The 25,392-nt window shown below is 48.3% G+C and overlaps 14 protein-coding genes across 14 annotated transcripts; 7 read left to right on the top strand and 7 right to left on the bottom strand.

Moving 5' to 3' along the window:
- GL50803_0021327 (ABC transporter, ATP-binding protein) lies at window positions 1–6,543 on the bottom strand (the record flags this gene model as incomplete). Its single annotated transcript, XM_001708288.1, has 1 exon — window positions 1–6,543. The coding sequence occupies one exon, from the start codon at window positions 6,541–6,543 to the stop codon at window positions 1–3; it is 6,543 nt and encodes a 2,180-aa protein (XP_001708340.1).
- A 17-nt stretch (window positions 6,544–6,560) lies between these two features.
- Window positions 6,561–7,580, bottom strand: GL50803_009545 (uncharacterized protein; the record flags this gene model as incomplete). Its single annotated transcript, XM_001708290.1, has 1 exon — window positions 6,561–7,580. The coding sequence occupies one exon, from the start codon at window positions 7,578–7,580 to the stop codon at window positions 6,561–6,563; it is 1,020 nt and encodes a 339-aa protein (XP_001708342.1).
- A 20-nt stretch (window positions 7,581–7,600) lies between these two features.
- GL50803_0094463 (uncharacterized protein) lies at window positions 7,601–9,043 on the bottom strand (the record flags this gene model as incomplete). The annotated part of the gene is made up of 1 exon (XM_001708292.1): window positions 7,601–9,043. The coding sequence occupies one exon, from the start codon at window positions 9,041–9,043 to the stop codon at window positions 7,601–7,603; it is 1,443 nt and encodes a 480-aa protein (XP_001708344.1).
- Window positions 9,044–9,163: 120 nt separating this feature from the next.
- On the top strand, window positions 9,164–9,871 carry GL50803_004606 (Methionyl-tRNA synthetase; the record flags this gene model as incomplete). Its single annotated transcript, XM_001708293.1, has 1 exon — window positions 9,164–9,871. The coding sequence occupies one exon, from the start codon at window positions 9,164–9,166 to the stop codon at window positions 9,869–9,871; it is 708 nt and encodes a 235-aa protein (XP_001708345.1).
- Window positions 9,872–9,897: 26 nt separating this feature from the next.
- GL50803_0017574 (Coiled-coil protein) lies at window positions 9,898–11,787 on the bottom strand (the record flags this gene model as incomplete). Its single annotated transcript, XM_001708294.1, has 1 exon — window positions 9,898–11,787. The coding sequence occupies one exon, from the start codon at window positions 11,785–11,787 to the stop codon at window positions 9,898–9,900; it is 1,890 nt and encodes a 629-aa protein (XP_001708346.1).
- A 484-nt stretch (window positions 11,788–12,271) lies between these two features.
- Window positions 12,272–13,357, top strand: GL50803_0013668 (uncharacterized protein; the record flags this gene model as incomplete). The annotated part of the gene is made up of 1 exon (XM_001708295.1): window positions 12,272–13,357. The coding sequence occupies one exon, from the start codon at window positions 12,272–12,274 to the stop codon at window positions 13,355–13,357; it is 1,086 nt and encodes a 361-aa protein (XP_001708347.1).
- Window positions 13,358–13,425: 68 nt separating this feature from the next.
- Window positions 13,426–14,325, bottom strand: GL50803_004602 (putative Reductase; the record flags this gene model as incomplete). The annotated part of the gene is made up of 1 exon (XM_001708296.1): window positions 13,426–14,325. One exon carries the CDS (start codon window positions 14,323–14,325, stop codon window positions 13,426–13,428), a length of 900 nt encoding a protein of 299 aa, XP_001708348.1.
- A 552-nt stretch (window positions 14,326–14,877) lies between these two features.
- On the top strand, window positions 14,878–16,416 carry GL50803_0013667 (Notchless; the record flags this gene model as incomplete). Its single annotated transcript, XM_001708297.1, has 1 exon — window positions 14,878–16,416. One exon carries the CDS (start codon window positions 14,878–14,880, stop codon window positions 16,414–16,416), a length of 1,539 nt encoding a protein of 512 aa, XP_001708349.1.
- Window positions 16,417–16,465: 49 nt separating this feature from the next.
- On the top strand, window positions 16,466–19,096 carry GL50803_0021330 (uncharacterized protein; the record flags this gene model as incomplete). The annotated part of the gene is made up of 1 exon (XM_038045963.1): window positions 16,466–19,096. One exon carries the CDS (start codon window positions 16,466–16,468, stop codon window positions 19,094–19,096), a length of 2,631 nt encoding a protein of 876 aa, XP_037901918.1.
- Window positions 19,097–19,119: 23 nt separating this feature from the next.
- GL50803_0021331 (26S protease regulatory subunit 7) lies at window positions 19,120–20,325 on the bottom strand (the record flags this gene model as incomplete). Its single annotated transcript, XM_001708299.1, has 1 exon — window positions 19,120–20,325. The coding sequence occupies one exon, from the start codon at window positions 20,323–20,325 to the stop codon at window positions 19,120–19,122; it is 1,206 nt and encodes a 401-aa protein (XP_001708351.1).
- Window positions 20,326–20,333: 8 nt separating this feature from the next.
- Window positions 20,334–20,981, top strand: GL50803_007306 (R-SNARE 2; the record flags this gene model as incomplete). The annotated part of the gene is made up of 1 exon (XM_001708301.2): window positions 20,334–20,981. One exon carries the CDS (start codon window positions 20,334–20,336, stop codon window positions 20,979–20,981), a length of 648 nt encoding a protein of 215 aa, XP_001708353.2.
- Window positions 20,982–21,079: 98 nt separating this feature from the next.
- Window positions 21,080–23,650, bottom strand: GL50803_0016135 (uncharacterized protein; the record flags this gene model as incomplete). The annotated part of the gene is made up of 1 exon (XM_001708302.1): window positions 21,080–23,650. One exon carries the CDS (start codon window positions 23,648–23,650, stop codon window positions 21,080–21,082), a length of 2,571 nt encoding a protein of 856 aa, XP_001708354.1.
- Window positions 23,651–24,011: 361 nt separating this feature from the next.
- On the top strand, window positions 24,012–24,893 carry GL50803_007309 (Qa-SNARE 1; the record flags this gene model as incomplete). Its single annotated transcript, XM_001708303.1, has 1 exon — window positions 24,012–24,893. The coding sequence occupies one exon, from the start codon at window positions 24,012–24,014 to the stop codon at window positions 24,891–24,893; it is 882 nt and encodes a 293-aa protein (XP_001708355.1).
- An 87-nt stretch (window positions 24,894–24,980) lies between these two features.
- Window positions 24,981–25,319, top strand: GL50803_0031331 (uncharacterized protein; the record flags this gene model as incomplete). The annotated part of the gene is made up of 1 exon (XM_038046045.1): window positions 24,981–25,319. The coding sequence occupies one exon, from the start codon at window positions 24,981–24,983 to the stop codon at window positions 25,317–25,319; it is 339 nt and encodes a 112-aa protein (XP_037901917.1).
- Window positions 25,320–25,392: the final 73 nt, after the last annotated feature.

Below are 25,392 nucleotides of genomic sequence, written 5' to 3'. Positions count from 1 at the left end.
TCAGTGTTGTTCTGTACTGCAGATCTGTTTCACTGCCGGCACATCGATTGCGTCCGCAGACACTGTGTGTAGAAAGCTGTCTTCCAGCTTAGAGAACCCAATGAGCCACTTGTAGGAAGACAGGGTTGTGCATAAAACGCTAAGCACATCTGTTAGTGACAATGCGCTTGTAAGAGAAACGCGAATGCAAAGAAGAACAGCCTCTTCTTTATCCATCGAGTGCTCTTTCTTAGACATGCTGGTTCCACGGACACTGCTCTCGAACTGCTGGAAAAAGAGATGCAAGAGTCGTGGTGCTTCCTCCTCTGTACATCGTAGTTGAACAATACACTGGGAAGCAGGAGTGGAGTGCTTCCTGACATCATTTTTAGAATTGTAGCCCAACTTACGGGTTTCCCCAGAATACACCATGCTTCCCCTATGCAAGACAGACACGTTCATGCAAAAGAATTCTAGCTCATGCATGTCATGAGAGGTCAAGATAACCGATAGCTGCATGTCGGTGATGACTGCCAGCACAGATTGCCATACGGCTCGCTTGATGTTAACGGAGAGCCCCGTAGTAAATTCGTCCAGGCAGAGAATATGTCGACAGCCGAGAAGCGCAATGATTAAGCTCGCTCGTCTGCGCATACCGCCAGATAGCTCGCGAATGCGCTTGTGCCGGTGTGCGAAGAGGGATAGCGTAGTAAGGAGTCCGTTAACATATATTCCGCTGTGCTTATATCCATAAAGCGGCGCAAAGAGTCGTAAGTGGTCCATGATGGTTAGTCCCGGATATAGTAGATCGTCTTGGGGTATCAAAGACAGGGGAGCAGGGAGTTTATCAGAACCAGAGGCCTTTCCGGTTGAGAGCAAATCTGCTGTTCCTGAAGCGTGACGCAGAAGGGCTGTACCAGTATCGGGAACCACGATATCCGCAAGACAGTTGATCAGAGTCGTCTTTCCGGATCCAGAAAGCCCAACGAGTCCAGAGATCTCGCCGTTACGTATGTCTAGTCCAACCCGTTTGAGAACATGCTGTTTCCCATAGTGATGGGAAAGGTTGGCGACGTGAAGCTTTATCTCGTCTGTGCTGTGTGCCTGAAAGAGCGTTTCTAGTGCAACATCTGCATCCATCAAATGACTCTCGTAGAGACTGGGACACGGCTTGTCCATTTTAGACGGATCTGTGATCAGCTGGGTCAGGGTAGATTCACCACCCACACCTTCCAAAGGAGTACGAATAGCAACGCCGGTCGAGGAGTCTAAGACTTCTGATTCAGAATCTACTACAGACGACTCTGATATACCATCTACATAGCTAAGCCAACCCTTGTTAAGCACAATGATCAATTGCGTGGTTGTGATAAAAAAGCCAATCACAAAGTCCAGCCAGCTTGTGGATAGATTCGTGAGTATTGTGCCCTTTTGTAGGAAAACGAGAAAGTAGAGGGGGCTAATGACAATGCAAATGGGATTAATATCTGTGAGAAAGACCGAGATCATGAAGCAGATAAGAATGAAACAGCAAGCAACAAATGCTGCAACCTTTGGATCCCTGAGAATTCGTGCAATCCATGCTCCAACGACGGCCGACGAATAGCTCAAGCCGATAAGCATGCTGGCCATGTATCCTCCAGTCTTTCTAAAGGACGAAATGTTGAGAATGAGACCAACTACAACGGCCAAGATGACTGAGAGGAGAGATGCAACTAGATAGTAGAGTATGATTGTAAAAACCTGCAGTTCTTTGCTTATAGAATGAAGCTTGAGCATCTTAGCCATCTGGCTCTCTTGTTCCCGTAATATACTTATTGAGACATAAAGAATCGGCGCCATGAAAACAGGAGGGAGAAGGAGAAAGCTAATAGAAGAAATGAGCTGAGCACCGAAGAAATTGATGTGTGTGTCCGCAACGTATGGCATCGCCTGGACTGTCGAGGAAAAGAAAGGAACCGATTGATCCCTGAAGACATACTCTGTGGCATTGTTAATAGAGTTGATTCTTTGCGTTTCGAAACGCATATGCAGAACTAGGCTGACTATCGACGTATAAGCATTGACGGGTTCTGTAAGATAGCGATCAGGGAAAGCCGTGGACAACAAAGACGTAAAGTCATTCTGGCTTTGGAAGCCCCGCATTCGAAGGTACTCATCACCGACAGGCTCTGTTACGTTAGCTAGTTGCACAAAGTTAGCATTGTCCGGGTAGAGCCCAGCAAGCTCTTTGGGATAAAGACTTATATTTTGAGTCAGCCCATATGGCAATTGAACCTGGGCCTCCATTGAGCTGTAGCTGTAGTCTCCACCTGCCGTATCGGGGAGTATTCCATAAGTTGTAAGACCACCAGGTGTCCAGTTGAAGAATAGAAAAGGGCTCTGCTGAGCGTATTTTTCATGTGCAAGATGCATATAATATGCACGGTTTCTCTCCTCAGCCAATGGGGAAGTAGTGGAGTGGTCCTGGAGATCAAGGTAGCTGAACCTGAGGCTCTCTTTCTGTAACTGGAGGTTTCGGAGAAAAACATCCTCAGCATGTAATGATTGATTGAGTACAACCCCTGAGCACGTCTTCATTGAGCTACAAACGCCAGTATAAGGGCTGGCATGGTCGCGGTTTTGCGAGCCGCTTGCTGGTGCAATTCCATAACCAATTTCATCACACAGTTTTTGGCAGAGAGTTGTGTTATAAAGCCCGCTGGACTCTGAATCTAAAAGAGCAGCAGCAACCTTGCAACCATTGGCACATATTTGAAGAAACTCCAAGCATGTAGGTGAAAACGTATTATAAGTGCTTAGCTCAACGACTGCGTTCTGAGAAGATGCGTGCAACGTTGCCTCCACTAATGGCTCGTTGCTAGCAATGAGATAATGAGGCACTTCATTGTTGGTGAAGTATGGCCACAGCGCACTGGTACCTGTAGTCCGGGTGCGTGGGTTCATAACATCCCAGCCATACAACATTAAGAAAGATTGGCATGATGATGGCACATAGAAACTATCGGTCGAGTCCGAAAAGCATCCTGATGGCCGTGTAGCAGAACAAGAAATGAAAACGATTCCATCGACATATGTGTCATTTTGTGCTAGGTCGCTCCGTCCGGCTGCAATAAGCCCAGAGACCACTGTATCACGATAAAGAGGGTTACAACAAGAAAGACACTCCATCAGTGTTTCTAGTTTTTGCTTCTCAAGAAGTGTTTGCATGGATGAGTCTGCAAAACTACTCAATGATACAATCAACCCCTTGCTGACGGCAACTACAGCCATAGCAGCGACAAAGAAAATCACAATGGAGGGAAGAAATCCCAACTTGAGCATGCGAACCTCTAGAATACACAGGCGAAGAAGACCCGCAGCGACCGTTCGCCAAAACGATGATTTTGTCGAAAGGAAGTTCTTCGAGTCTTCTTCTCTCACGTCATCAATAGTCACACGACCAGAGGCACCACTGTACGAGACCCTAGGGTGCAAATGCTTAGCATTGCTTTTGTAAAGAGTAACAGGAGCAGAGCTAGAGTATTCCGTGACGTCCTTATCAGCAGCAAGCTCCACAAATGTGTCATCAAGAGTGGCAGTTTCAATGCTAAAAGAGGATATCGCGTCAAAGAACCCGAGGATACTATCCAGATACTGAGAAACACAAGGAAGATAGGGCATGGCTTTTCCCGAGAGACGGAACGTGTACAGCGTTCGTGAATTCAGAACAAGATCGACACAGGAGCAATCTGAATCTGGTATAATCTCAGTTATCTTGACACTTACCTTGTGAGACACCTCCTTGCATTGCTGGGGAAAGCAGGGATGTGCGATGACGGGCCCAGGCCGCGAAGAGGTCACACTGGAGGCGTAGAGGGTAATGTTATAGCAGTCTAACGTGGAGCAAATCTCATCCACAGTCCCCTGAGCAACTGTGACCCCATGCTTCATTAACACTACACCACTTGCCAAGGCCTCAACATCTGCCATATTATGGGTGGTCAAAATGATTGTATTTCGTTGCTGATTGGCCACATAACGTATGTAATCATGAAGGCTTCTACATGTCAGTGGGTCAAGGCCGGTCGATACCTCGTCCATGAACACAACCCCGTCGCAGAGGCCAATCGTGGCATTGAGAAGGCTGAGGCGCCGTCTCATGCCTCCAGATAAGGCTTCTGCACGCTTTCTGAGAGCCGAACTGTCAAGATTCAGCATGGCTGCATAGTTAGAGAAGAGCTCCAGCCGGGCATTGGTACCAGCGAAGCGACTTTGGATCTCATCGTCAAGTATTGCTGGGGATGATGAGTTTATAACGTTCTCGCTACCCATTTTAGGCTCGCTATGCTTCATACAAGCGCGAGTAGTATCTAGTGCTCCACGATAAAGTGCACAAAGGTAGATGTTGTCCAAGACCGTGAAGGATTCGAAAACGTTCTGATTGTGCTGGGGGCATTTCCCAATACAGCCCCGTGCTAGAAGTGCTTCATAGTCAGAACGCATATCATAGTCATTAACAAGCACTGGCTCAGACGTCTTTGTAGGTGCCTTTTCTCCAGCGAAAACAGCCATCACCGATGACTTCCCCGCCCCATTTGTTCCCAGCAACGCAAGGATCGAACCTTTACGTGCAATGAACGTAAAGTTATCGACAGCAATAAGCTTACGCCTCCCAAAACCGTATGCCACTTGCAGATTCTGACATGCCACAGATACAGCGGATGATGTATTGCTTGACTCGCTTCTCATATGCTTTCTGCGGTACCTCTTGTAGCGCAACGCTTGATGAAGCACTTTAATAAGATTTATGCCTCTATACATGGGCTCAGAGAGAGAATAACCCAGAACTACTGCTAGTAATGTGTAAGCAATGCACTGAATGGCTAGAAGCATGCAAAAAATAGCCGCAGACGGCACGGTGTACGTCCTGACTGAGAAGCCAGTAACTGATGAATCTAGTGCGCTCTGTTTTGCTCCGACAAGCTCGCCCAAGTAGACTGAATTGGCATATTCTGGGTCCGCGTAACACTTCATACCACAGGCCAGGAGTGATGCTGGATCTTTCCGCGTCGAACTGGTTATTGAGACGAATTTTCCACGCAAGGAATCATCCAGAACAAGCATCATGAAGTCAAAAATATGCTGAATATTGAACGAAGGAAACAGCAAAGAAAGGATCCACGTTAGAGGAGAAGGCATAATTGTAGGGTCAAGGACACTGCCGGTGTTGTATGTGAGTCGGAAGGTCGCCGTAACCACAGCCCCGCAAAGAATCCCAATCAAGAGGGAAGCTACTAGAGGCATGATAATTCCACTGCGACCCAACAGTGCAGAGAGAAACAGAGAAAAACCTGCAGTGTGGAGCGTTAGTAAAAATGCTAGCAGAAGCAAAAATCCTACCGTGAAGCCAGCAAGGGGCAAGATGTGAGAACAGTAGCAAGTGAGGACAAGAATTACGGAGGAAAAAAAAGACATCACTACAGTGCTTATCCATCGTACAAACCAGTATACGCCTTCAGAGACCCCCAGGAGGCGCAAGGTAGAGTGGCCTTTACCTCTATCACGAGCTGCAAACGTGGTTGACACCACGCTCAGAGCAACCACAGAAAGCACTGTGATAAAGGTACCTGATTGGGATGGGTATATCTGTGGAATTATTCTTTCCGGCACAGGAACAGAGGTCAACAGGGGAAGATCATATGAGGAAGAGGATGCGTTTTGGCGCAGTCCCATGTCTCCATAGACGTTAAGGACGTAGACTGCGCGCTGGACAGCCAAGTAAAACACTGTTCCTGTGGTAGAGTAAAAGTCTTTTGCTAGGTATTTTGTAAGAGGATCTTTTAACTGAGAAAATAGCGTACTATTATAGTAAATAATAACATTTCCACCCGCATCTATCTCAGAGAAGTCTAGCGCAAAGAGGGCAGGCTGGAACAGCTCGGCTGGATGCTCCTGAACATATTCTTCTGTGAGATTGTATCTAGCGTATGTGTCTGGGGTCACTATCATTGTCCCTGTACAATTAAGAGCAGCGTGCTGAGCAATAAGATCCTCTAGCGTTGTAGCATCGTAGCTCCTATAGCTACAGTTTGTCGAATGAAAGATTGGCACTGAAAAGTACTTGCTCATCTCTTCTGGGCTGTCGAACGCCCTGTAGAACATAGGGTAGTGTGCCTCGGTCAGGGTGGAATAGAAACCTGCTGTATCCTTGATGCTTCGCCTCGCCAAAAGGCCTCTGTTGTAGGTAGAAATAGAATCAATAATCTCAAAAGCCAAACGTTCCGCTTTCTCTGTAGCAGGAGAATAATAGAAGAGAACGGGGGCTGTGTAAGACGCACCCAACCGAAACCGTTCCAGCGAAAGGTTGAGCTTTTCTAGAGGAAGGTAGACCGGAAGAGCAACCTCACTTGCTATAAGATTGGCGTTCAAAATGTAAAACAGAAGCCAATGTAAAACCAAAGCCATCAGTGCGGGAGTAAGAAGTACAACAGCAAGAATAACCGGATCACGCTTCAACGAAATACTCTCATAAGCAAATACTGTCTTAAAGCTATGCCTGAGCTTGACCTTACTATCTGGCATGCTGTGCCGTGAGTTGGCTATGTCCTAGTAGGGTTTTTTAATGCGGAGGATGGCCGTTCATTATGCTTGTCTACAGCAGCTACAATGTCTAAAATATACGGATTTTTCGCATAGTCTAGTGACTTTGTGAAGAAGAGCCAGAGATTACGATAAGGAAGGGCGGCTAAATCTAGGCTAGAAGAGTTGCACTTAACCGCCTTCTTCGTCATAAACTCAGAAGCATGAGTAATAAGGCTTTTGTAGCTATCACTCGGCATGCTATGGAGAGCGCTTGATAACAGAAATAGATGATAGTCACTGGGTTCACGGTAGGTCTGTGTTAGCGGATAGAAGGCCTTTGTGCTTTCCTTAGCTTCTGCAAGAGTCTTTCTGACAGTTTCGTTCCCTAGAAGCTTGCTGGGGTCCATAGTCAACAAGGTACGGATCTCAGCGTCCTCCACGGCGATGGTATGGGACCGCACAAGAGGTGCATGTGCAGCTCCGGGTGGAGCTGAAACAGCCTCTCGTAGACATATTGCAAATGGGTCCTCAATGGGAAGTGCGTCTTCGTACCGCTTACTGAGGGCAACGAGCTGATCATATTGCTGAAGGGCATAGGCTTGAACAGTCTTGATAAGAAATAGATTAACTTTTTCCTCGAACTCGTCTGAATACCGAAGAAAGCTGTCATCTTGCTTTGTCTCTTTGATGAAGAATCGGCAGTTATCGGGTATTACAAAAAAGTCTGCGTACACGTCCGCAGTGAGAACGTACTGTGACTTGTTGGTCTGTAAGAGTGCCTTCTTAATCATTTGAAGCGCCATGATCCGCTTTACCTTGGCTTTATAGTTTGCCCTGATTTGATCAAGAGACTTTTCACTGTAATTGGGATCTTCGGTTAGTGCCAGGAAGAATGTTCGCTTAAGCTCTGGAACCGCCTCGATGTCATTGAAGAGAGGCTCAAAGTGGCCAAGAGGATTGTGATAGCAATGGATGGGGCAGTAGAAGTAGCAGTTCAAGGCCTGAGAGAGGAGCGCCCCGAAGGTGACGACGGCCATTTATTTTTGCAAGTCCTCATTTACTCGAGACCCGCAGACGCTACAACGCCGATCAAGAGTGCAGCTGCGTCGCAGGCAACTGGGGCATCGTCGCTCTTAGCAGAAGATTCCTCCGCCGCGACAGCGGGGGTGGTTTCTAGGCCAGCAGCAGAGACCGCCCCAATCATGAGGGCAGCAGCGTCTGTCTGGTTTTCGGTAGCTAATGGTTGTAGGACCTCTTCGGCTGGTTGCGGCTGCTCCTTAGATCCCTTCTTTATGGTGATAGAGATCGACTTGGGTGCCTTGGGCTCAGCCTCAAGGTGCTTTAGCTGCTCGTCCTGCGTCGTCCCAACATCCATCTCAACCTTGCGAAGGACAGGTTGTTGTGTAGAACTTGACCTACTGGCAGACATCGCCTGGGTATCAAGGATAGAAGTGAGCGAGGAGACGACGGCAGACTGCTGCATCGCTTCCGCTCTATCATTAGTAAAGACGGAGGAGCGAAGTTTAGAGACATACTCCATCGAAGAGACATCCTCGTTCTCACCGACTGGTTCAATGCTTAGGGTCTTCAGGTCGAGTTTATACACAGATCCTTCGTTGTCTGTCATGTAGAGGGCATTCTCATGCGAGAAGTTCGCTACTAAGTGCTTTTCAGCAACCTTCTTATGAGTCTCATTAGGGAGCTCGATCTTTCTCATATCTATGCTATTGTCCTCGTTGACCGATGAGACACCACCCGACTCTTTGGTCATCCTCCAGCAGATGCTCGTCCCTGGTTGAATTATAACAAGTTCCTTCTCAGACTCCATAAGCACGGGATCAGAGCCATCTGCCGCGTTCTTCTTGGCGCTGAAAGCCATAGGAAGACTGCTAAGATTTGCAAGATACCACGAGCGATAGGGCTTGACGGGGTCAACGTGGAAGGTGACACGGGTAAGCTTCGTCTCGGCCTTCTTGAGAGACGTGATGCAGAGCACGTGCTCGTTCGAGTAGAGGGACTGGAGCTTCCCTAGCCTGTCCTCCTTCTCTGGGGTGGACTTAGCGATGGACCTGACGAGTGTGTTGTGGTTGCAGTGGAAGCAGACATAGTGGTGCATATTGGACTTCGCGTTGAAGACCTTGCGGACATACGCGAAGCTGTGGTCACCGTAGTAGAAGACAGACTCCACATTCTTCTCGGGGTTACGGATGCGGATGATCGTGTTGTCGAGAAGGATTGGTTTGAATCCACGGCAAGCCGGATACTTGAGGACAAAGAGGTAAGAGTTGCGTGTTACGAAATACGTTCCGCAGGGGCCTGGAAACGCGTAGATCCCGTTGAAGATCGTGTCCTTGAATTCGTAAGTGTAGCTCTTGCGGCCAATAGCATCGTAGAGATCAAACTTGGTGCACTTGTCGTTGTAAAAGACAAGCTTGAAGTTCTTATTCTTGTAGTAGAGGACGGTTTCGCAGAGTTTCTCCTTGTATTCAACGGCTGTCATCCCTTTACTCAACACGAAATTGCGGAAGTGGAATTACAATTCAATATTCATTAGCCGCTTGGCACGAATAAAATTAAGCAGGCGTAAAATTATACGATATAGTTTAGATTACTGATTGCCATGGCAGAGTCTGGCCAGACAGGACCCCTGAGCAGCGATATCTTGGCGGTGGAGTCCCTTATCGATAAGCTCGGGGCTCACCTGGGAGAGGCTTCTGCCCCAGTGACCAAGAAGAAAGGAGAGGGGAAGAAGAAGGGCGCAGCCCCGTCTGAGCCACCTGCAGCAGAGCTGCCACCGTCTGTTGCGGCCTTTGAAAAGTGTGACATTCGTGTGTCTCAAATCCTCACGTGTGCAATTCCAGACTACTCTGAGAAGCTTCTAGTCCTGACCATTGATATCGGGGGTGGTGAAACGCGTGAGTTTGCTGCAGGAATCGCCAAATACTACACTCCAGAGGAGCTCGTCGGCAAGCGAATCATGACAATCTTGAACTTGAAGCCCCGGCCTATGGCAGGAGGTGCCATCGTCTCGAACGCCATGCTCTTTTGCGGATCATGCGGCACGGAAGACGAGAAGGAACTTGTCAAGCTATGCCTTCCGCCTCAGACAGCGCCGCCAGGGACTCGAATAGTGCCTTCAGGCTACACAGATAAGGACCCAAGGCCTCTCGCACCAGCCCCTGCTACAGACCCCAAGAAGAACTTCAGCCGTATGGCCGAGCACCTTACCTCTAAGGATAATATTGTCATGCTAGGTGACTTAACACTTGTGGCTGACGAGTACGGCCCTGTTTTCGTCGAGGTTCCTGACGGGTCTCACATTGGATGAGCTGACAGAGCCAGTAACGAGTGAATTTACTTGCGAAAGTCTTCGACATTCTGGTCGTTTTCGCTGTTGAAGCCCAGCTGTCCTCGGGTTTCTTGAAGCATGTCTGCCGCAAGCTGACGCATCTGATCACCCATAGAGAGTTCGGTGCGTCTTCCTTGTCTATCTTTGTCCGTCCGCATCTTTTCACTTGCTGCCCGGGCGTCAAAGCTGTCTGGGGAGCAAGAGTCCGGTCCTGGCTCTATCTCATGGAAGCCGGCGCTGGCCTTGGCCAGCTCTTGGTTCCGTGACAGCTTCCAGCCGCTTTGAATGAATTCCCTGGCATCGCTCCCCAGCCTGGAGAACCTTGTGTTGAAGCCGTTGAGCTTGAGGGCCAACTCATGGTTTGTTTGCTGAAGTCGCATAAATTCTTCTGGGTCTATAGAAACTAAAGCCTTGTAAGCATCTATCTCCCTATCCTTGAGATCTAGTTCGGCACAGCTCCGCTCAATGATCCGCTTGAATCCGTCTATCTGGTTTGCGCTCATCTGGTTCTCCTCCAATGCCATAGCCAGCCTCTGCTCCAGGGTCTTGAGGGACGCTGCGTGTGTGTGAGCTGCTTCCTGTGAGGCAGCCAGCTCTGCTCGGCACTCATCTAGCTTGCGAGACAGAAGTTCTTGCATGCTCTTGATTGAGTCATTAGTCTTCTCCAGGTACTCTTTATCTCTCAGCAGGTCAAGATTCTGTGCCTCGTAGAATTTCCTTCGAGACTCTGCCTCACCTATCTGTCGCTTATGCAGCTCTGCCTGGGTCCGTGCATCCCGCAAGAGGTCTGTGGATTCGTTATTCAACTCATCATACTTCTTTCGACTGAGGGATTCCTTAGTGGCGAGCTCCTCAAGCTTTCTCCGAGCCTCTGATAAAGAATTAGAAAGTAGCTTATTTTCTTCCCGTAGATGCTTAACAGAGGAATTAAGCTCGCTGATTGTTAGTTTGTGCTCCTCGATTGTTCGATCCATTTCCCAGCGCATATCTGATGCCTTTTTCTCAGACGCTCGTGTATCGTTAAGCTCCGTTTGGAGGTAGCCCATGTCTGCCTTGAGCTTCTTCAGATCTGCAAGTGCTTCAGCAAGACATCGCTCTCGCTCTTCAGCTTTAGAAGCAGAAAGAAAGTTACGCTCTACGTCATGGACCTGCTGCTCCAGAATCTGCTTTTCCCGACAGGTATCTGCAAGCTCTGCTGTCCGCAGCTCAAGCTGAGACTTGGTCACTGCGAGTTCATCACGGAGATGATCTATGTCAAGGTTCGCCTCCTTCAACTGGGCATCCAATGCCTCACGCTCCTCATTTAGCTTTTGAAGTTGTGCAACCATCTGGTTAGATGCTCGTGCTAACTCCTTCGGGAAGTCTTCCGTCTTCTTCTTCAAATAAGCAATTTCAGCGGTGGCAGCGGCTAGATCATGCTGTGCAGCCTCATACTTACTTTTCAACTCCTTGGAATCTGCTTGATACTTAGACTCCAACTCTGAATAAGCGTTACGTAAGCCTTCTATGTATTCCTGAAGAGGAAGAGCTGCATCAAGAGACTTGTCAAATGCAGGGTTTGCCTCTACTGAGCGTGACTTTAGTTTTGGCCCTGCGTCAACGAGTTTGTCGCGGAGCAGCTTTGACTGGAGCTCCAAGAAATAGACCTGCTGTTGAAGATTGTATATGAATTCCTTTTCGACGGCACTGGCCGGCACTTGAGCTCGAGCAGCCTGCAGGGATGCGGCGGTGTTTCCTATGGCTGGGAGCTCCGTATTCGGATCTGCTGCGGTGAGTGGTTGGCTAGTTTCGTTAACTCTTGGGGTCTTATACCCTGGCAGTAAAACGCTCTCTTGTGGCGTAGTCTTGCTCAGCGTTGCGTTGGGATTTGGTGGAGGTCTGGGCAATCGCGGCATGTCTCAGCAACCCACGAAGAGAAGGGCGTCAGAATCCACTTTTTGATTTTTTACTTGATCCGCGCGCCTCTGAAGTGCCACGCATCGTACAGCTGTAGACAAAGCCTGTAAGCTGCTCCCATGTCTTCCGGAAGCAAACGGAGAGGTCTTGGCAAAGAGCGATAAAACAAAAATGAACTCGAGGGGTGTATGGCTAGTTAGTTTGACGTGCCTCGCCGTCTTGCCTCTAGCGCTTACTGCGGCTGTACTGATCGGAGCATACTACGGCCTTTCTTCTTTCATGTCTCGAATCGATCTGATCTGCGTCCTTGTGCTTCTATTCATAAGCTCGATCACTGTGCTGGAGCTTTTTGGATGCTTATTAATATACCTTACCCTGCGGAAAATTCAGTCCCCCGCCGTTTATACCCTGTCATGCTCTTCACAAAGCGCCAATGCAACTTAAATCCGTTAAGGTAACAAAAAACACCCTCCTCACTTGAGCATGAGCTGTCACCCTACTCTCATCAAGATACAGACCCTGCTTACATTTTTTGTTGGACCTATTCTTCTGGGTCTACTAATAGGAGGAGTCGTTGGTGGCACTCTCTCCAAGACACACCAGACGAGATTTGCTTTCACACGACACCGTCACCTTCTTCCATCAGACCATACCTTTTCTTACCTCGATTCTTCTAGCATCCCACCTGAGTCAGATTCCGTTTCGCCCAACGCACCTCTGTATTACGAGGTGAATTGCCACGGTGTTACGCGCCACACAGTATGCTATAGTGTTTACCGGTGTAATTTTTCTGACGCTATTCTTGACGCCCCCAGGACAATGCGCTTTTCTGGCCGGCGACAAGCCCAGTATGAAATCGATTTCTGGGAGGATCCTCGAGTGCTGGAGTACATACTCCACAGTACACGTGGCACACAGATTGACGGATACGATAGTACCGAAGCTATTCTATTGGGATTTACTAACGTAGGTTCTGAGGAGATTGTTCTCCGGGGGCTGTCTCCAAGCGGCGACCTGGCGTTAGAGCAGCAAATTCCTGTGTCAGGCTCGATCTATGTGGACTACTCTGCCTATTCTGGGGTTGTGCTATCGTCGGCAACGCGATCAGTGACCGTAGATATAACTAACATCCCAACGATAAAGTCTGCAGGCTGCTCTCTCCTTGCCACTGTGGAGACTCTGTGTGCGGATAACAAACGGATCAGAGCGCCTGTGTCTTTGACCCTCCAAGACCTAAGCTCAGACGAGGACGAAAGTAACAATGCTGATGCTTCTTTTATTCTATTTAAGGATTCAATAGCAGCCAATCAGTTTGATAATGGAGTCATGCTGTCTCTCAATCTGACCTCTGAGGGGTCACTGTTGCGATGGGAAGTGATACTAATTGCAGTGACGCTTGGGATAGTTGGGTTTTTCGCTCTCCACTGCTCCTCCTGCACTATTATTAACTTACTCTACAGGACGTCAGACCCCGTGGCAGCTCATCATGGTATGGGTACGCTAGATAAAAACGAAGTATCGCATCTCTTCACAGAAGCAGACTCATACAGCTCCGGGCCATATGCATGATAGTGCCACGTCAAGCCTTGTGAGACGTAGCTTTGCGCGTTAGTGAATACCAGTAAATGTAGTAAACTCTATTTATGTCTGATAAGCCAACATATGATGGAACGCGGTACCAAGGAGTAGAGAGCAACTGTCATGCAGGACGTCAAGCCAACATGAAGATGGGCACATAGACCTAAGTACTTAAAGGTCTCGTCAACAATTTGCTTCGTGGTGAGTGATAAAAGCTTAGTGTGACCGAGTTTTCGCGTGCGAGGAAGGTCGCCGAAGTGCATTTCTGGCCTCTGGAAGAAGTTAGAGTCCTTGATTGTCCCTGGGTGTACCGCTAGAACATCAATGCGGTGCCTTGCTGCCTCCATGTAGAGGGACGATGCCAAGGCAGAGACACCGGCCTTCGAGGCGTGATAGAGAGCAAAGTTGGGGCCAGGGTGCACAGCGAGACAGGATGAGATGTAGATCAGTGCAGTGCGGTCACGGGGCTTTTTATTCCTAGCGCAGAACTGTTTGTAAAAGTAGTCTGAGACTTCAACCGGAAAGACAAAATCGCAATTGAGCAAAGATAACTTGTGCTCGAGGGTCGTGTCCTCGAAAGAGGAGTACTCCCCAAATCCAGCAGCCATGACGACCACGGCAATGTCATCTTGATCGATGGCATGAATAGTCAGCAACTCATTAAGCTTTGTAGAAAAATCCCCAATCGTGGCAGAACTTGCATCGTACGGAAAAGGAACAAGCTTATTATCAGGCACGTCGAGTCGGCTTTTCAAGCCACTGATAGACTGAAGAGACCTGCCAGATACGATGAGGGAGTATCCCTCGTCTAGGAGACGCTTGCAAAATGACGTTCCAAGACCGCCTGTGGCACCCAGGACGATTGCATAGCGGCCCGGATATCTGCGTAGAAGCCCTCTTCCTCTGTGGCGGGAGAAAATGTACAAAGAGATCCCCAGCACTAGAAGAATAGCAAACATCTTTAGTTTTAAACCTCTTTTGGCTCGGACCTTTGCCCAGATTTGGTTGAGTTGTCAGCGCATGTACTGCACCTACTGGTAGATGGTAATATGGTTCCTCTGCTTTTCAAGTATGATCAATACTTTCCACAAGCCGACAAGTCATTGGCCTATCCCACTGACCTGTTTACAGCTGCATTGATCCAGGAACCGGAAACTATGCAAAGATGTGCATTACCCACTTGCTCAACGGTGGAAGCAGATTATCGTTGTGATCATTTCACTCTTAACACTGCCTACTCCCAATGGCCGGTGTCTGCAAGGTAATCCCCGCTTCTTGTACCGTAGTTCATAACAAGGACAAGCGAGAAAGCTTGTATAGAGGCAAACTGGAAGAAAGTACGGGGGATTGTCTCGCTTTTTGTGTGCCAACTTCTTCAAAAAGCCCCAACCACAGTATTTTGCATGGTCCACTCTTTCACAATTCAGTCTAAATTCATGAGGAGACAATTTTCATACACAGCTGTCGAGATTGGCTGACGGGTAGGAACCCCTGCTTTAAATTAATTGCATATGATTATAGCTCAGCTTGTCACAGACACAGGAGACGCCTTGGCAGAGACATTGGAAATCCCCGAGGATACAACAGGGGCAGACCTGCAAGAAGTTCTGCGGACTTTTCGAGCAACCGATCCGGACGATGTCCCCATCAAGTACTCCTTCTTTATAGGTACAACTGAGGTGCGTGGATCCCTCAAGCAAGCTATTGAGGCTGCCGCTGTATCCACGGAAACGACAGTAATAATCACGTGCCGGCCACTGGCTCTCTTTGCTGTAAAACCTGTATCACGATCGGTCGCTACTCTAGAAGGACACACAGAAGGCGTTCTTGACGTTTCCTTCAATCCTGATGGTCTAACATTCGCCAGTGCTAGTGGAGATACGACCATTCGGATATGGGACTCGCTGACCCTTACATGCAAACACGTGCTACGAGGACACAAGAATTGGGTGCTTAGGGTTGCATATTCCCCGTGCGCCACTCGATTGGCCTCTGCTGGTGTCGATGGGGAACTTCGGATTTGGGACCCGGTGACAAACCGGGCACTCCATTCACGCGCGCTGATTGGTCACAAGAGGTTCATCAGCAGCTTAGCTTGGCAGCCGCTTCCTTTACTACCCGTCGAGAACATTCCGAAGAATTCCAAGATGAGTGATCTGATCTCCACGAACACCTCACTGCGGCTTGCAACGGGGTCAAAGGATGGAACCGTGCGGGTGTGGAACACTGACGCGGGAGTTGTGGAACATGTGGTACACTCTGGAACCAAGTGCGTTACAGATGTTCGATGGACGCGTGACAACTATTTGCTAGTAAGCAGCGAGGACACGCAGACATATCTCTATTCCACGCCCTACGTCAAACACCCCTTGGTAAAGACCGACTCCTCTTCATTACAAGCGCAGTATTGTTGTCTAGCTGTCTTGAAGAACCATGGTCATTGGGTTAACAGCCTGGCGCTAAACACAGACTATCTGCAGCGCTATGGGCCTCGTATCTGTCTCGTAATGGGGCCGGCTTACTACAAGCAAATGCTTACGCAGCGGGAGATGGTCCTCACGTGCTCAGATGACCAGACCATTAATCTCTATGATCTAGCTATTCTTTTGGATGATGCTCGAAGGGCAATTCTTGACAGAGCAGATGGCACAGATAGACACTTTATTGCACTAAGCTGCAAGCCTCTTACGCGACTGACTGGCCATGCAAAGCCAGTGAATCATGTCTGTTTCAGCCCAAATGGACAATATATAGCAAGTGCATCCTTTGATCGAACGGTGCGCCTCTGGGATGGAGTTACTGGCAAGCACATTAGTATCTTTCGAAATCATGTCAATCAGTGCTACAGGGTTAGCTTTAGCTCTGACAGCCGGTTCCTCATCAGCTGCGGAAAGGACAGCACTTGCAAGCTCTACTCCCTGTCCAAGCGCACAATGCTCCGGGACCTACCCGGCCATGAGGATGAGGTCTATGCAATTGATTGGGCCCTCGACGGAGACATCGCCATAAGCGGGAGCAAAGACCGAACAGTGCGCGTGTGGAGAAACTAGTGCGCTAAGAGACGTGTTAAGAGAAACGTGCCGGGAAAAGTAAATAATCATGCTGAACCGGGATGTGCTGTGGGGCTTAAGCCCTGCTGCAATAGGCTCATGTAAATATTGTAACAGAGAGTACACCCCTGAAGTTGCAGATAAGCTCATCCTTCTTAGTACGCTGGTTTCTTGCCCCCGTGGCCAACAAGCTGAAGCACAGCTTATTGCCTCCTTAGGGACCAAGTTAGTAGCGTATAGAATCGCCACGCTTCACAATAAGCTTCGATCGCTTCATCTAAAGCAGACTGTCTCAACACTATCCTCTGAAGATGAAAGCAAATTGGGTAGCCTGATTTTCAAGATTGGCATGGAGAAACAGCTGCTTCAAGCCACCCTTGTGACCCTCTTTGAACGGACAGTGACAGAGATTATTCATAGATACGACTTTAGTTCTAAGACTCTTCCTGTCTTTGGGCTCAAGGTATTACACGCAGTCGTGGAGAACATTAAGCACGCAGGCGTTTCCTTGCCCATTTCCTCTCTTGATCTTATGCTAGAGTTGACGATTCTCTCTAAAGCCTCAGCGCATGTGGCACTATTGCCCGTGCTGTTTGACTTTATCCGCATCTCGTTCTCCACAAGCCAGCGCGATAATTCAGTGCTTCACGAAGTCCAAGCAAAGCTTACATCACAATATGTTGAGCTGCTCCCCTCTTCTCAAAGCTCAATCAAATCCTTTGCCAGTACACTATTTCTTGTACTGGCGGTAGCGGAGGAGCTCCCATTAGGAGCATCAGTCTTTTATTCTCTAACGTCTGTCCTGGACTCGACCAGTTTGGATAACTTTCTTCAGTCTCTTTCACGAGGCCCCGCTGAGCTCGTTAACAAAGAAACAATAAGGTGCCTCACTGACTGCATGCTGCTGATAGAAGTCATGGTTCTCAGCATGCTATTTTACATGAAGGAACTTTCGAGCCTAACCTCTCCTCATGCTGATGTGCCGCACACCAAGCCTAGCATTCCGTGCTTCATTCAGAAATATCTACGAGACTGTCGCCAACTATCTTCCAGATTTACATATTATGTTCAGATGGCCATCCGCGGAATGACAGACAATCCACACATCTTTAGATACGTGAATACAGAGGAACACGTTGATTTGTCATCGGGCAAGATACACGTCAGCGAGCCAGAGGATACAACTACCAACTTATATAGCGATCTGTGTGCTGGAGTTTTCAGTGAGCATGGATTTATTTCCAGCCGAGACATCTACCACATTGCATCCTGGTCCTTTGTCATCTCCTCTGCTGAGCTCTTTTGGAGTACCTCTCAGCTGATAAGCAGTCAATCGTTGAGCCTAGTTAAGACACACATGCTCACTAAAGACATCACCACAATGGTATGTACCCTTGCACCAATATTCCACAAAGAAGTTATCGGTTCGTGCAGGACATCATTTCAAAGCCTAATTGCACATTTGGCTAGACACCCATGCAACCACCAAGAAGCGGAATCATCTCGTATTGTTCTAACCGCTATCAACAGAACTCTTCTCAGCTTGATAGGAAGCCAACAGGTACCTATTTCCCGCGGCGGAGGCTCTCTACCATCACTTATTTTGAGCTATGTTAACGGTATTGTCTCACAACTTCAGCAAAAGTATGCCTCCAACGATATAATAGCTTACGAGTTTCTTGCGCAGAGCACCCTTGCTCCAGATAGCGTCGACAACAGCTTTGCCTCCAAATCACCGAATGACCCTGTAGCTACCAGAGAGGATAAGGGACATAGACAACGTGCGCTTCGTGGACAAGGACCCAACTTGCTCCAGGAAGATTGGTATCTGTATTTGAACAAATCGGTAGGTAGTATTCTCAACGCTCTCTTGCGGAACCTGGCCACTCTCAGGCTATTAGGACATGAATCAGATCTTCGGTCTGGGCTTCACTCCATGCTTGTTCTCCACGTATTGTTGTTGGAGGCCACTACGCCATTTGAGTTCAGAATTTTCTCTAGAATAGCAGGGGAAGTAATTGTGCTGTTAGAAAGATATGGATCTAAGCACTACTTATTTAGATGCGCGGCATTCTCTGCACTGATGGGACTCGCAACGAGGGTTGCCAGGCAAACATCGAAACACCAGAAGCGGTACCACATCGAGGATCTCTTTCTTAGCAGAGTATTCCGTAGCAGTACATACATAGTGAGGTCAGATCCTGGGCTCTTCGCCCTTCTTCAAATTCTTGCTAGCTGTGCTCCTTCACACACAACGGCCTCCTTTTTGCGATCCTCTCACCCACACGTACTATCCACAGTCATTACATGTCTTTCTTCTCCAAATATTCACCTTCGTGTTTCAGCTGCACGGGCCACATCGCCCATTTTCGGCACGGGATCCAGCGCCCTGTCATGCCTCTTCACTGAACTGGAGTCTGTGCGATCCATAACTCTCAATAGTTTGCATGGAATCATCTTTGCGTGCCGTGTGCTCATTCGGCCCTACACACCTTTTAAAGAGGGTAGGGGCTATCCCCTGTTGGATTCCATTAAAGTAATAGCAAGTGCAAGCGAGCTGGCAGCATGTAGATCAGTGATAGAAGCCTTTCTTTCTCAATATGCAACGGGGCTACAAGTCCTAGCAAACGCCAAACTGTGCATCTCTGAACTGAATGGAATAATCGCTGACCTCGCCTAAGACACAAGCATAGAATGGCGGCGTTATTTACTATTGTGACCCTTCAGGGTGTAAGAATGTGTCTCGGATTCTATAGACTTATTACTGCGTATGACTGCCACAGCTGCAAGCAGATCCTCTTGATGTATCTCGCCCCGCTCTGCCCTGAGAGCACCGAGCCCTGCCTCTGTTATCACATTTCGCAGATCTGCACCGTTAAACCCATCCGTCGACTTTACGATCCCAGCGAAGTCCACGTCCTCCCCAAGAGAAAGCCCCTTGCTGTGGATCTTGAGTATTTCGTATCGGCCTGTGGGATCTGGAAGTCTTATTTCTATTTTCACGTCGCATCTTCCAGGGCGCATTAGCGCGGGGTCGAGAGCCTCTGGCCTGTTAGTGCAAAAGACTATTTTTATGCTCTCATCTAGGCCCGTGAACCCATCTATCTCAGTCAGGAGCTGGAGGAGTGCGCGGTCGACCTCACGGTCGTTATGAGTTCCGTCATCTGAGCGCTTGGTCGCAATGGCGTCAACTTCGTCAATCATTAGAAGGCATGGTTTCTTGAGTTTGGCATATGCAAAAAGGTCTCTCACCAATCTCGCAGACTCTCCGATGTACTTTCTAATAAGCTGTGAGCCGACACACTTGATGTAAGAAATTCCCAAGGAGTTGGCTAGGCACTTACAGATAAGGCTTTTGCCAGTTCCCGGGGCTCCATAGAGGAGAATGGACTTGGGGGGCTTAATGCCTACGCGTTTAAAGATGTCTGGGTTGCGGAGTGGCAGCTCTATGCTCTCCTTAATCAGTTTAATTTCATCGTGTAAACCGCCGATGTCAGCATAGGTAACTGCATCCTCTGGTGACACACCGGTTGTCCCTGCGTCCGACATGGAATAGATAGACTCGTCCATCTGAGGTGGGAGGATGTGCATTATGGAGTAGGTTGAGAGAGACACAGAGACACGGGTCCCTGACTTAATGTAGCGAGGATTAATTCCAGACCGCCTGTTGACCAAATAGCGGGGCCCAGAGAGGAGCCTAATTAAGATGTTATCTGCGTCGATAACCTGGATGACAGTGGCCAGCTGTTCACCGTATGCATGCAGACTCAACAGCAGCTCGTTGCTGTCCTCAAGGGTCTGCGTTATCTCCTTTTCCTTGGCCCGTATAGCCTTCAGGTCGGCGTCTATTTTGTTGTGCTCCCTCACAACGTTACGATACTCCTGCAGCTTCGCTTGCGATGGGGGCATTTTTAAAAATGACCTCTTCTCCGGTCATGTACGTGGCCCTGATCCAGGACCTGCCTCCTGTCAATGGGGAGGAGAAAACCGTTGCCATAGTTGCAGCCGCACACGACGTCTCGTCTCTCTCTTTGGTGACCCGGGGATCTGCCAAAGAGATCATGCGTTTCTCAGCTCGGTCCGTCGCCCTTGCTCTGCAGCCTGGGAACATGATAAAGGCGTCAGCAAACAATGACTTTGCGTACTGCGTCTATGGACTTAAGAATTCAAGCGGTACAACTGCAATCCTAGTAGCCAATACTTCGTATGCCATCCGCTTCGCAAACCATTACCTTAAGGAGATGCTTTCTCTAGCGATGAATTTACCGCCCAACAAGCTCAATGTCTCCAAAGATGCTGTAGGGCCAAAAGAGGATGGTGGTCTTGTAGACTTAGTTCCTCTTTTAAAGAGAGCTCAGAGGCCAGAAGAGAACGATCAGCTTTCTAAGCTGGCCAAAGATATCGATGAAGTGCGAGACATGGCGTATGCAAATCTAGAGAAGATTGTTGAGCGTGGGAGGAGTCTTGATGAGGTCATGAAGAAGTCCGATGACCTGTCTGCAGCGTCCAAAATGTTTCTCAAAGAAGCCAAGAAGACAAACTGCAGACTATGTGCTGTTCTATGAGCATCTGTTGGCTACCTTTTGTCAAAAGGTTCTAAAAGGTTTCCCTGTCCAGTGTCGGCGAAATGTGGCTAGTACGTCAAGATAGATTCCGCGGACAATTATATCTCAAATGTATACAAACCTTGCTCATCAATCTCAAGGACCCCAGTGTCCACTAGCTCCCCAAGAATAATCTTTAGAGTATCCAATTCTATTGACCACTTCCTACTTATTTCGCTGTGTATTTTTAAAAGTGAACTCTTGGATCTTTTGACACATTGAGCTATTGCCGCCTTTAGAGAAAGATGGTGTTGAGCGATGTACTTTCGACTTTGAGGAGTGTGGACATCAGCAAAGGAATCACTGTTGCACTGTGACGGGACGCCTGGCGGTGAGCGAGGGTCAGACTGAAAGATATATTCAGGGAAATGCATATTGATCAGGTGCCTCTCAGGGTCATAGAGATCAAAGCCTTGCTCAATAAGAACCGTAAGCACATCTGTAACGTAAGGATTGGCATAAACGAATAGGGTTGCTAAACGATCGATAGAATCTCCTCTTATACCAATCTCTGATATTGTGCTACAATTCAAGATCCCAGATATGTCTGTGAAGGAGGTGATGAAGCCGTCTGTGTAGTCCACTTGCTTAGCTGAGACAGAATGGCCGGTCTTGCTTAAGCAAATAAACGGCACATCAAATACCAATCCCAAAATCAATCTGGTAATAAGTACGCGCGAGCTAAGGGTACTTTCCATGGCAAATGATGTAAAGAACTTGCTCACGAACTTGTTAAACCGCAAGGGAGGCGCAAAGTCAGCCGACTGAAGGAACAGGAGAAGAAGCATCACAATGGTATATGTGCTGATGTTGACGCTGAAGGAGTTCAGAGCGTACTCGAATATCACCCTGGAGCCTGTATCGATAAGTATGTTTCTTCCTCTGAAAACTTCCTCCAGGCGTGCGGTATAGAGTGTGCTGATGCAGAGCATTACATTTGATGTGAGCAGCTCGTAGCGGATCATGGGGAAAGCCCCCGTACTCGACTCACTCCTATGTCTAACCAGTGTTACGTATGGACAGACAAGGGAAAGAGGTGTATCACTTGTGCTGTTGTCATCTATCATGGCTCGATAGCAAAGCCTCAGCTCTTGAATACACTGCAGAAGCTTATCAGTCGCCAACATATTGCCCTTGCAGAGAAGCTTTAGGGCTTCCAAGAGATCAATCTCAGTTCCTAACATAAAAGCAATCATATCTGCCTGTCTGTGCAGTGTTTGCAACGCGTGCGTCTTCACTGGGGCCTCAGACTCCTTGTGTCTCTGCCACTGATCAAAGATAATAGCTAGAACCCTGCCTACCCTCTCGAGACAACGTTCTGCCAACTGCTTGGCTTCAGCACACTCGATAACAAAGGATCCTCCAAGCTGAATGATTGCCTGCACTAGAAAACCGATCAGCTGTCCTGCAGAAGTTTCTGCGTCATCAACTTCGTTTTGGTCAGACAGTGGGTCACGTAGAACACGTAGTATATTCCTATATGTCAACGAAAGCGAAAGTTCTATCATGTCAATCAAAAAGGTAGGTGGATGATTCAAGAAGAGAAAAGGCAAGATGGAACGAATGTCAGCCACCGGAGAAAGAAACTCGTACAGAGGGCCCTTTGCTAGCTGCTTATTGGCAGCAATCCGGATGTTTTCTAGAATCTCCTTGCCCACCTGATGCCCGGAGAAAATGACCTGCTTGTAAAATGCGCATAGAGTAGCAATCGTTGTGCATCCCAGCTCCTGGTTAGTGTCTCGATCACGCACTAGGCTAGGAAGGTCCTCATCAGATACTGAGGCCAAAGAGATCTCGCGACACAGATGCACAAGATGGGCGATGTTGGTAGATGGAATCACTAAGAGCTCTACGTATCCCTGGATTGCTGTGACGTCATCCTGCACCAAGCGTACCAGTGGGTCCTTCTGAGCAGAAAAGAAAATATCTCCATACACCTGTGAAAATATCGTGGGAGAACAATAGAGAGAAGATTGTATTTTAAACAAGTTCTCAACCTCAAGTGAAACGCGGAATAACATAACCAGCTGGTTGAGCCGGGTCTTAGTCAGTGGGGTATCCTTCTTGTACGCCTGCAGCGACAATCGGATGCCGGTGGCAAGTGCAGACATGTCATCGTCGGTCTCGAATGACACCATGGAGATAGCCCCGACGATTCCCCATGCTACTTTGTGGGGTATCTTATGAATCAGTAAGTCGTGTGGAGCCTTTCCTGGTAGATTATAGACACCCAAAAGCACATCGACGAGTAGCTGCACGATAGCTTCTTTAGCGGAGTAAACATAAATTCCGAAGGAGCTGATGCACCTTTCCAGGTAACCAAGCGCAGCATGCTCCAGGCGCGGAATATAAGTGGAGGAGATAACCACATTCTTGAGAAACTGGAGAATAATTTCCCTAGCGTTGCCAAGATTCTTCTCTTTCAATTGTAATGCTAGTGCATATACTTTTCGCGAAAACACCACTGGCAACTTATGTTCGTAGCCTGACGCCCTTACAAGGAATGATGCTTGCTGAAGGTCCGCTGTATCTCTATTGAGTCCCATCACAAATTGCTCCAGTTTGGTCTCGAATTCTGTTTCTGCAGTTTCGAAGTCTACCGACAAAGAACTGAGCGCCCCTGGAAACATGGTGTCCACCGTTAAACCAAGCAGATGATTTATCTTAAGGTTCACTCATGCACAATTTTGGTCATGAACATGCCTTACAAGAGAGTAGGTTGTGAACTACTTTGTTCTGAACTGAGATATACTAATTGCGGAACAGCACACAGAGAATAGCATTGAGCGTTGTATGTGCTCCATCATAGTTCTCAGGAGGTTTAGTAAGGCTTAGAGAATGTTGAAGGTAGCAACCAGATACAAGAAAATGGGCACCAACTGACGCGCTGTGTAAGTGCAACTGCTTGGAGAGAGTAAAAGTTAGTAGCAAATTTGAAAAAAGTTAGACTAAAAAGTAAATCTTTGAAACGGTAATTGGCATTGCTCACCGATGGAGAACATGTATGACGACTTTATAGACGAACCCAACGACAGTCAGAGTCTCCTGCCGGTTGAAAAGCCCGCTACAGGCAAAACGGCCACTAGTTCCGGAACGAGTCCTGTCCCTAAGGAAATACTCACTGCCTACGAGGCCATTAATAGCGCCATTAAGCGGGTTGACGATGCAATCGTTTCCCTGTCAGAAGCGACACGCAAGGCAGAGTCTATCAACACCGAAGTAGAGCTGAAAGAATTTAAGAACACGATAAATGGTAAGGTCGCGGAGATAAAGGGCAGAATGCTCAGAGAGGTTACAGAGTCGATTAAAGATCTTGGGAAACAGCAGGCAGCGCTCCAGCGCAAAGGGGCTCTAGACGATGCCCAGTCAGTAATCATTGCTGGGAAGAAGAGATCCTACCAGCAGACCGTGGCTAACAAGGAGACCCAGCTGGACAGCATTATGAAGAAGCTTACCCATCTCTTGGATAACATCGGAAACAAAATCCGCGCCGCCCAGTATGACGCACAGAGACCCGCAGGCGAGGCAGAGAATGAGAAGGCCGAGGAGCAGATGCTCCGCCAAGAGCTTCAGGAGATGGAGCTCGTGGACGAGCGTGAAGGAGAGCTGATCCAGAATATCCACCGCGATGTAGCAGAGGTACTGGCCATGATGGGCCTAATGGCAGAGGAGGTGCATGCGAACCAGGAGACGATCAACCGGATCGAGGCCAATGTGAAAGCCGCGGATGACGACGTGGAGGCTGGCGTGGAACATCTCAAAAAGGCAGAGAAGCACCACAAATGCTCGAAGAAGTGCCTTATCATCTGGGGCGTCATAATAGCAGTCATTGCTATCATTGTCATCTCCGTCCTGAGCACAATCTTTAAGTAAACCTTTGCAAGCTCTCTTCCTGGGCCGGTGAGGGCTGCCATGCCAGGGCAGACGCTTGGACCGCCTCTTCTAAGTCTCTTTCATAAAATGAATAGCGCTGTGGAGGGCTGCTTGCGTAAAGGCTTCAATGAAGGCATAACCGAGCCTCACGGGCCCACGCATAAGCGTTTGCAAGTCGTACGCTCTGGTGACAGGGTTCTTGCCCAAGCAATCCATGTCTCAGAGTCATCCATAGCCCTCAGGGTACTCTGTGTCGATGATGGGCTACGTTTAGACGCCACATATGGAGTAATCCGGTATAAGGACGCAGGGGTCTCTCCAGGAACTGCACTGCACACGATAGCCAGGTCCGGTACCTACTTGATATGTGAGGTCCTTACCGTGAGCACGCCCTGTATTCTCCGGCCTTGGCCAGAGACCCTTTGATGGACAACCTCTCTTGCTGATCACTATATCCTGTTGGTAAATATTTTCTCATGGCAGCTCTGGGTTTACCATG

Source organism: Giardia intestinalis, chromosome 4 (assembly GCF_000002435.2).
Source record: "Giardia intestinalis strain WB C6 chromosome 4, whole genome shotgun sequence".
Classification (NCBI taxonomy): Eukaryota; Fornicata; order Diplomonadida; family Hexamitidae; genus Giardia; species Giardia duodenalis.
This window is presented reverse-complemented; position numbering and strand designations above follow the sequence as displayed.